The sequence below is a fragment of the Hypomesus transpacificus genome, chromosome 24 (assembly GCF_021917145.1).
Source record: "Hypomesus transpacificus isolate Combined female chromosome 24, fHypTra1, whole genome shotgun sequence".
Lineage (NCBI taxonomy): Eukaryota > Metazoa > Chordata > Actinopteri > Osmeriformes > Osmeridae > Hypomesus > Hypomesus transpacificus.
This window is the reverse complement of record NC_061083.1, coordinates 4,659,784-4,668,702: the sequence shown is the minus strand read 5'-3', so window position 1 is coordinate 4,668,702 and position 8,919 is coordinate 4,659,784. Positions and strand designations below refer to the sequence as shown.

The 8,919-nt window shown below is 50.7% G+C and overlaps 1 protein-coding gene across 1 annotated transcript in view; it reads left to right on the top strand.

Moving 5' to 3' along the window:
• Nucleotides 1-241: 241 nt before the first annotated feature.
• pole (polymerase (DNA directed), epsilon) overlaps nucleotides 242-8,919 on the top strand; it is an 18,327-nt gene continuing 9,649 nt past the window's right edge. Inside the window, exons 1-26 of the mRNA XM_047048487.1 lie at nucleotides 242-449; nucleotides 533-640; nucleotides 778-913; nucleotides 1,015-1,095; nucleotides 1,175-1,219; nucleotides 1,514-1,606; nucleotides 1,719-1,873; nucleotides 2,010-2,154; nucleotides 2,248-2,328; nucleotides 2,751-2,858; nucleotides 3,359-3,469; nucleotides 3,579-3,664; nucleotides 3,798-3,917; nucleotides 4,016-4,148; nucleotides 4,261-4,374; nucleotides 4,494-4,706; nucleotides 4,990-5,097; nucleotides 5,231-5,359; nucleotides 6,212-6,314; nucleotides 6,598-6,744; nucleotides 7,028-7,173; nucleotides 7,419-7,567; nucleotides 7,772-7,864; nucleotides 8,023-8,325; nucleotides 8,491-8,686; nucleotides 8,899-8,919. The exon at nucleotides 8,899-8,919 is cut by the window's right edge and continues 194 nt beyond it. Coding sequence (XP_046904443.1) covers nucleotides 573-640; nucleotides 778-913; nucleotides 1,015-1,095; nucleotides 1,175-1,219; nucleotides 1,514-1,606; nucleotides 1,719-1,873; nucleotides 2,010-2,154; nucleotides 2,248-2,328; nucleotides 2,751-2,858; nucleotides 3,359-3,469; nucleotides 3,579-3,664; nucleotides 3,798-3,917; nucleotides 4,016-4,148; nucleotides 4,261-4,374; nucleotides 4,494-4,706; nucleotides 4,990-5,097; nucleotides 5,231-5,359; nucleotides 6,212-6,314; nucleotides 6,598-6,744; nucleotides 7,028-7,173; nucleotides 7,419-7,567; nucleotides 7,772-7,864; nucleotides 8,023-8,325; nucleotides 8,491-8,686; nucleotides 8,899-8,919 — 3,084 coding nt within the window. The 5' untranslated portion in view covers nucleotides 242-449; nucleotides 533-572. The remainder of the gene's footprint in view (nucleotides 450-532; nucleotides 641-777; nucleotides 914-1,014; nucleotides 1,096-1,174; nucleotides 1,220-1,513; nucleotides 1,607-1,718; nucleotides 1,874-2,009; nucleotides 2,155-2,247; nucleotides 2,329-2,750; nucleotides 2,859-3,358; nucleotides 3,470-3,578; nucleotides 3,665-3,797; nucleotides 3,918-4,015; nucleotides 4,149-4,260; nucleotides 4,375-4,493; nucleotides 4,707-4,989; nucleotides 5,098-5,230; nucleotides 5,360-6,211; nucleotides 6,315-6,597; nucleotides 6,745-7,027; nucleotides 7,174-7,418; nucleotides 7,568-7,771; nucleotides 7,865-8,022; nucleotides 8,326-8,490; nucleotides 8,687-8,898) is intronic.

Sequence of the window (8,919 nt, the reverse complement as noted above, 5' to 3'; positions counted from 1 at the left end):
ACTCACATCACATTTCTCATTCGGACGCCGATAAACCCATTAATTACAACGGAAACGTTGTCCTGTAAACGTGATCAAACAAATCACTGAAATAGGGACCTTCATTTTGAAGATTTGGGATTTCAGTGCAATTTTGTACAGTGTTTACGGTAGATGTGAATGGGGTGGGATTTAGACCCACAGGGAAAGATGATTGGTTAGGTACCGTGATGCAAGGGGAGGTCCGCAGGACACAGCGCGCGAAAAGTCCGTTTCGACAACAACACAGAAGTTCAGCTTTCTGTCACGTTGTAATGGGGTCAACAACACCATTTTTCTCTTTTTAAGCAACATATCTGTCTCTTACGACACTATTGGCATATCTGCGTATGGCAATATTTATTCGCTGACATTTGAGAAGCGTTTAATTAGCAAAAGAGGTTTGAACACATCATAGAACCTAACGCCAGGTAGGTTAGCCAGATAGTTAGCCAGATAGCTACCATACTCTACGCTTAGCTGCCTTTGTGGATTAATGTATCTTGAAATTTAGGGGTATTTTACCGTGACATTGGCTGCAAACTGTTGTCACGATGGTTCTTCAAAATAGTGGAAAATACAAATCAGAGCGCGGACAAAAGGGTGACCAGGATAACCAACAGTAAGTTTATTAGAGAGACGTCCACACGTCAGATTCCGTAATAATCAGTGTATGAGTGATCTGGAACGGTAAACATTACATCTGAGTATACATAAAAACAAATCTTACTTGCTAATTTACTGTTTGGTTATATCCAGGGATGATGGGTCATCCATGTCGGCCGTCAAACGGCTGGAGCGTATTCATTTCACCGACGAGATGGATAACCGCTTTGGATTCGAAAGAATGAAAGACCCAGGAGAAAAAACCGGTTGGCTGATCAACATGCACCCTGTAAGTTGACTACTGTAGTGATGCACTGGCTGTTACAAAGGCATACTCAGGCTTCATGACAATGTTTTTTTGTTGTTTGTTGTTTTTTGTCCACCTTACAGGCTGAAATCCTGGACGATGACAAGAGAATGGTCAGTGCTGTTGACTATTACTTCATCCAGGACGACGGCCGCAGGTTCAAGGTGAGGAACCTGAACAAGGAAAATCACAGTCCTCTTTGTTTATGTCAGACTAAAACATTTTGTGTGCTATTTTATTCAGGTGGCCCTTCCATTCAAACCCTACTTTTACATAGCCACCAAAAAGGTACGTTTGTTGTTGTGCCATTACTTTTTTTGCTTTCTCTAAAATCTCTTTTAAAACATTACCCTTCTAGACACTGTTATTCCACTTGTGACCCACTGTTGTTCCAATTGCGTTGATCCACTTGTGTGCTCCACCCAGAACTGTGAGAGGGAGGTAATTTAATGTTGTTCCACTTGTGTGCTCCACCCAGAACTGTGAGAGGGAGGTTATTTCATGTTGTTCCACTTGTGTGCTCCACCCAGAACTGTGAGAGGGAGGTTATTTCATGTTGTTCCACTTGTGTGCTCCACCCAGAACTGTGAGAGGGAGGTTATTTCTTTTATATCCAAGAAGTACCAAGGGAAGGTGGCAAAGCTTGAGGTAGTTCCCAAGGAAGACCTGGATCTGGTGAGGAATCATATGAAATCACCAAACTAAGAAGATATATAGGAGTCAAACTGCCACTATTACCGTATGCTCGCTGACGACTAACTTGTGAACATGCTGGCTCTTTTAACAGCCTAATCATCTGGTTGGCCTGAAGAGGACCTACATCAAGCTGTCTTTTACCACCGTGGACGACCTCACCAAGGTCAAGCGGGAGATATCTCCGGCCGTGCGCAAGAACAGAGAGAGGGAGAAGTCGAACGAGACCTACACCTCCATGCTGTCAAGGTATCACCCTCTACATGTACATAGTGCATGGGAGCGGAGGTCATGTTGGATATGCAGCTGCAAGAGCCCAAACATGTCCGCGTGTTCTGTTCTACTCATATACTGATAGCTGGATGACCCATATCCTGTCTTGCAGTGCCTTGGCAGGTGGCAGCGTCGGGACCGGCGAGGAAGATGGCATGTCCAAGAAAATCTCCGACCAGATGGACAACATAGTGGACATGAGGGAGTACGACGTGCCCTACCATGTCCGCCTCTCCATCGACCTCAAAATCCACGTGGTAGGAAGATCTACGGCGCCCAGCTAAGGAACGAGGCCTGTGTCCTACAAAACCCCAGAGGTCTTTAACCGTCTGCCTCTCTGTCTTCCTCAGGCTCACTGGTACAACGTGAGGTACCGAGGCAGCGCCTACCCTCCTGAGATAGTGCGGAGAGACGACCTGGTGGAGCGACCTGTGAGTTGCCCTTCCCGTTCTCCCTCGCACCGCTTTCCTCTCAGAGCTGTCTGGTGTGTTCACTCGTCGAGGAGCCCAGGGGACTTCCAAGCGTGTGGTTCATCATGCTGTGTGTTAGACTGTGTGTTAGACTGTGTGTGTTAGACTGTGTGTGTTAGACTGTGTGTTAGACTGTGTGTTAGACTGTGTGTTAGACTGTGTGTTAGACTGTGTGTGTTAGACTGTGTGTTAGACTGTGTGTGTTAGACTGTGTGTTAGACTGTGTGTGTTAGACTGTGTGTTAGACTGTGTGTGTTAGACTGTGTGTTAAACTGTGTGTTAGACTGTGTTACACTGTGTGTTAGACTGTGTGTGTTAGACTGTGTGTTAGACTGTGTGTGTTAGACTGTGTGTTAGACTGACTCTGATCGCTCTTGTGTCAGGATCCGGTGGTTCTGGCCTTTGACATTGAGACCACCAAACTGCCTCTCAAGTTCCCGGACGCAGAGACCGACCAGATTATGATGATCTCCTACATGATCGATGGCCAGGTCTGCTCCTCCACCCTCACATCATTGATAGCCCCATTACTGCATTTACATTTATGCATTTAGCAGATGCTTTTATCCAAAGCGACTTCCAAGAGAGAGCTTTACAAAAGACGATAGGTCACTGATCATAATAACGAGGTAGTCCCAAACATTGCAAGCAGCCAAAACATGAAGCATACATTGTGAAAAACTAAACAAGTGCCAAAGGGAAGACCCATAAGAGCATGCAGTTATACAAGTTACAAATGAAAACAACATGAACCTCAAAAAGTGCAAGACTGCACCTGTAGAAGAACAATCAACAGTAAAATATTTCATAGCGAGTACAAGAGTTAACTTTGTTATAACTAACCTACAAGAGCAACAAGTCTCTCAATAAGAGTCATTGGGATCCTGGAGGAAACCAACATCAGGTCCAGCCAAGCATTCCTAAGCACGTCTGCTGTTGAAATCTTGAAGTTTCCTGTGTCTGACGTCCTGTGTCTGGGCGTACCTGGCAGGGCTACCTGATCACCAACAGAGAGATCGTCTCAGAGGACATCGAGGACTTTGAGTTCACTCCCAAACCAGAGTACGAGGGGCCGTTCACTGTCTTCAATGAGCCTGATGAGGTGAGGGAGGATGGTGCACGTGACCAGAACCCAGAGTCAAATGAAGGATGGACCAATTTGTTTGTTGTGTTAACGCAACATGGCTTCAAACTCCTGTTTTTGGTTGCAGGCCGGTCTCATCCAGAGATGGTTCGAGCATGTCCTGGAAACCAAGCCAAACATCTTTGTCACGTACAACGGAGACTTCTTTGATTGGTGGGTCGGGCTTTACGTATTTCCATTTTCATGAATGACGTTTGATTCATGATGTGGTACAGTTTATGCACACGGGACATGGGCCTGTTTAACTACTCTCTCTAACACTTCCCCTGTCTGATCTCTGCTCCAGGCCCTTCGTGGAGACAAGGGCTGCTCACCATGGACTCAACATGTATAATGAGATCGGCTTCCAGAAGGACAACCAGGGGGAGTACAAGGCCACGCAAGCCATACACATGGACTGCTACCGGTAGGCTTGTGTCGCAGCGTGTCTGGGCGGTGTGTCAGTACAGGAGATTCCCCAAATCCAAACCAGGTTCCTTACTTCCTCTGTTTTGTCTCTCCCAGGTGGGTGAAGAGAGACAGCTACCTGCCGGTGGGCAGCCAAAACCTGAAGGCGGCCGCCAAGGCCAAGCTGAGCTACGACCCCGTGGAGCTGGACCCTGAGGAGATGTGCCGCATGGCCACCGAGGAGCCCCAGGTGCATTGTGGGAGTCGGGAGAGGAATCTCGTACAAAACACGTTCACTATCCGCCTTCTGGATTTCGTTGATGTTGTTTCTTTCTTTTTTTGTCTCTCTCTGCTGCTCTTAGACTTTGGCCACCTACTCTGTGTCTGACGCCGTGGCAACGTATTATCTGTACATGAAATATGTTCATCCCTTCATCTTCGCTCTCTGCACCATCATTCCGATGGAGCCTGACGAGGTTGGTCTGTCCGTAGCGCATCAAGTCAAAAACATAAGAAAATATTTCATGTCAATGTACTAATATTGTATGAGTTGTAGGTTTTCTGACTCCTGGTCCGTGTGTGCCTGTGCTGTCAGGTGCTGCGTAAGGGATCAGGGACGCTGTGTGAGGCTCTGCTCATGGTGCAGGCCTTCCACGCCAACATCGTGTTCCCCAACAAGCAGGAGCAGGTCTTCAACAAGATGACGGACAACGGCCACGTCCTGGACTCGGAGACTTACGTCGGGGGCCACGTGGAGGCCCTGGAGTCCGGGGTGTTCCGCAGCGACATCCCCTGCCGCTTTAAAATGGTACGGTCCGTCCCCAGCTCTGGGGGGGGGGGGGGGGGGGGGGGGGGGGGGGGGGGCAGGGAAGGATTTCTTTTTAAAAACAATGCATCATTAATGTCTCTGAAGTCTACAGTACTCTATTGTACACTGCTTTAGGCTTCTCTGTTCTCCTCTACCCTCTCCTCCTCTCATTTCACTTCACCTTTTGGAAGAAAAAAAAGTTTTGAAATATGAGTTTCAAAAGGTTTAAAAAAAAATATATATATATATTGTTTGGTGGTGACTATGTCTCCTGTGGTCCCAGAACCCGGCTGCGTTCGACTTCCTGCTCCAGCGCGTGGAGCGCACGCTCCGCCACGCCATCGAGGAGGAGGAGAAGATCCCCCTGGAGCAGGTCACCAACCTGAACGAGGTCAGCCAGGCCGGCTCAAACCAACACCCTCCTCCTCAACGCTGCCCCAGGATGTGTCGACTTGTTTTCAGTCGTCCTCCGCCCGGTTCAGCAGTGTACTCTCCATGTTGACACCTTCCTGTCCTCTTCCCAGGTGTGCGACGAGATCAAGAAGAAGCTGATCTCTCTGAAGGAGGTTCCCAACAGGATCGAGTGCCCCCTCATTTACCATCTGGACGTGGGAGCCATGTACCCCAACATCATCCTTACCAACAGACTTCAGGTAAAAAAAACAACAACACAAAAACAATGAATCGTAGGATTAAACCTCAGAGTCCTAAGATCACGATAACCCTTCTCCTCCTCTCCTCCCTGTGGTCCTCTCCTCCCTGTGGTCCTCTCCTCCCTCTTCTCCCTCTCCCCCTCTCCTCCTCTCCTCTCTGTGCTCCTCTCCTCCCTGTGGTCCTCTCCTCCCTCTCCTCCCTCTCCTCCTCTCCTCCCTGTGGTCCTCTCCTCCCTGTGGTCCTCTCCTCCCTCTTCTCCCTCTCCCCCTCTCCTCCTCTCCTCTCTGTGCTCCTCTCCTCCCTGTGGTCCTCTCCTCCCTCTCCTCCCTCTCCTCCTCTCCTCCCTGTGGTCCTCTCCTCCCTGTGGTCCTCTCCTCCCTCTCCTCCTCTCCTCCCTGTGGTCCTCTCCTCCCTGTGCTCCTCTCCTCCCTGTGCTCCTCTCCTCCTCTCCTCCCTCTCCTCCTCTCCTCCCTGTGCTCCTCTCCTCCCTGTGCTCCTCTCCTCCTCTCCTCCCTCTCCTCCTCTCCTCCCTGTGGTCCTCTCCTCCCTGTGGTCCTCTCCTCCCTCTCCTCCTCTCCTCCCTGTGGTCCTCTCCTCCCTGTGCTCCTCTCCTCCCTGTGCTCCTCTCCTCCTCTCCTCCCTCTCCTCCTCTCCTCCCTGTGCTCCTCTCCTCCCTGTGGTCCTCTCCTCCCTCTCCTCCCTCTCCTCCTCTCCTCCCTGTGGTCCTCTCCTCCCTGTGGTCCTCTCCTCCCTCTCCTCCTCTCCTCCCTGTGGTCCTCTCCTCCCTGTGCTCCTCTCCTCCCTCTCCTCCTCTCCTCCCTCTCCTCCTCTCCTCCCTGTGCTCCTCTCAGCCGTCGGCCATGGTGGACGAGGCCACGTGCGCCGCCTGCGACTTCAACAAGCCCGGCGCCACCTGTCAGAGGAAGATGGCGTGGCAGTGGAGGGGCGAGATCAGTAAGCTGCTCCTGTTCTCTCTGCACCAGGATCAAGCTGTCAGTGTCTGGAGCACAACTCTTATGTCCCTCCCCGTCAGGGAAGGAAGTAGTCTGATGTCATTGTCAAGTCGTTAGGACAAGGCAATGTGGAAATGGATGTTCCTGTGTTGACATGGATAACTGCTCTGTTCAGCCCCTCAGTCTGTAGTGTAGTCTGATACTGTTATGAAGTGGTTAGAACCAGGCTGGGTCAAAAGAGATTCCTGGTTTCACTGGTTCCCACTTCTGGCTCCTGTCCTCAGTGCCCGCCAGCCGCAGTGAGTTCCACCGTATCCAGCAGCAGCTGGAGTCTGAGAAGTTCCCGCCGTTCTTCCCCAACGGCCGGCCCCGTGCCTTCCACCAGCTCAACCGCGAGGAGCAGGCGCGCCACGAGAAGAAACGTCTGGGAGGTGAGCCCGCTATCACCCCGGTAGACGTCCAGGCTCCGCCTTGGAAACCGCAACGATGGGTTTTCACCTACATGGGGGATGGGTAGAGCTCAGTGGTAGAACATAGCAACAGATCTTACGTTCAAATCCCCCCCCTCACCCTCATACATTGCTTTGGATTAAACCAGCTAAGTAAACACATGACCACATTATAGCACCTGGGTCCTCTCTCTTCCTGGTTCTGTGGGTGCCTTGCACGACGACACCCTGTGATCCTGTGTGTCTGGTTGACTTCCTGTTCCAGACTACTGCAAGAGAGCCTACAAGAAGGTGCACCAGACCAAGCTGGAGGAAAGGGTCACCACCATCTGCCAGAGAGAGAACTCCTTCTATGTGGACACCGTGAGAGCATTCAGGGACCGCAGATATGAGTTCAAGGGGCTTCACAAGGTACCCCCTACAAGGAGTGTGTTACTCTTGCATCCTCCTGTACTGTTAAAACTAATTTGTATAAAAAATGTTAAAAAAAGTTTTCACATAGATACAGACAGAATGGCACATTTACTTCCACACAGAGTAAAGATTAACATTGTAATATTGGGATTGATATGGTTTCATTCTAAATTAACCTTCTGGGAAAAGTTTTTAGTCCTCTTGTAACTACTAGTGTTGGTCCCTGTCCCCCTGTCCTCCAGGTGTGGAAGAAGAAGCTGTCTGCTGCCCAGGACAGTGGAGACGCAGTGGAGGTGAAGCGCTGTAAGAACATGGAGATCCTCTATGACTCCCTGCAGCTGGCCCACAAGTGTATCCTCAACTCCTTCTACGGCTACGTCATGAGGAAGGGGTACGCACTGCCAGAGAGAGAGAGAGAGGGACCAAACCAGCACGTTTTGGGTTTATCTTCCACAAATCGTCGGATTTGAGGATGGAAATTCAAAATGGCCGTCTAGCATTTAGGAAGGGGTGCGAGGGTGTTTTGTGATTTTGAGATGTGCTCGTGACGGATGACTGGAGCTCCGTCTCTGCGTGTGATGTTTGCGTCCACCAGGGCTCGCTGGTACTCCATGGAGATGGCTGGGATCGTGTGCTACACCGGAGCCAACATCATCACCCAAGCTAGGGAGATCATTGAACAGATAGGGTGAGGATCATCCTACCTCATACACCATCAGACAGGACCTCAGCGCACTCTGCAGTGGAATATACACTGTAAATAAACATTCTTGGATTGTAGTTTTTGGGGGGGTGAATGCAGATGTCCCTAAGTTCTCCTCCTCTCTCCCCTGCTTTGTGGTATAGGAGGCCCTTGGAGTTGGACACTGACGGGATCTGGTGCGTGTTGCCCAACACCTTCCCCGAGAACTTTGTGATCAAGACGAGCAACGAGAAGAAACCCAAGGTGACCATCTCGTACCCGGGGGCCATGCTGAACATCATGGTGAAGGAGGGCTTCACCAACGAGCAGTACCAGGAGCTGGTGGACCCCGCCTCTCTGACCTACGAGACACGGGCGGAGAACAGCATCTTCTTCGAGGTGGATGGGCCCTACCTGGCCATGATCCTGCCCGCCTCCAAGGAGGAGGGGAAGAAGCTGAAGAAGAGGTAGGAGGGGCTTCTGACCCGGGTACAGGGGGGGGTGCAACTGACCCGGGTACAGGGTCGTAGGTCAACCCCACACATAGCAGATCCTCTCTGGATCATAGAGTCCTGACGTCATGACTAGTCAGTGAGACCACCTGCTGAGTCGCGCGCCTGTCCTGCGTCCAGGTATGCGGTGTTCAATGAGGATGGCTCCCTGGCCGAGCTGAAGGGCTTCGAGGTGAAGAGGAGGGGGGAGCTGCAGCTCATCAAGATCTTCCAGTCGTCCGTGTTCGAGGCCTTCCTCAAGGGCACCACCCTGGATGAGGTGTACGCTTCCGTGGCCAAGGTGGCCGATTACTGGCTGGACGTGCTCTACAGCAAGGTAACCGCGGGAACCAAATGAGTCGTTTTAGTATCGAATCCAGCCTTGTATTTAGCATTAGCTAACGCTGTTAGCATTAGCATTCAAAGCATTAGCATTCAAACTAAGCATTAGCGTTAGCATTAGCATTCAAACTAAGCATTAGCGTTAGCATTCAAACTAATTTCGGAACTGGAGCGGATCAGGCTGACACCTGTTTCCTTGTCGCCCAGGCGGCTAACATGCCTGACGCC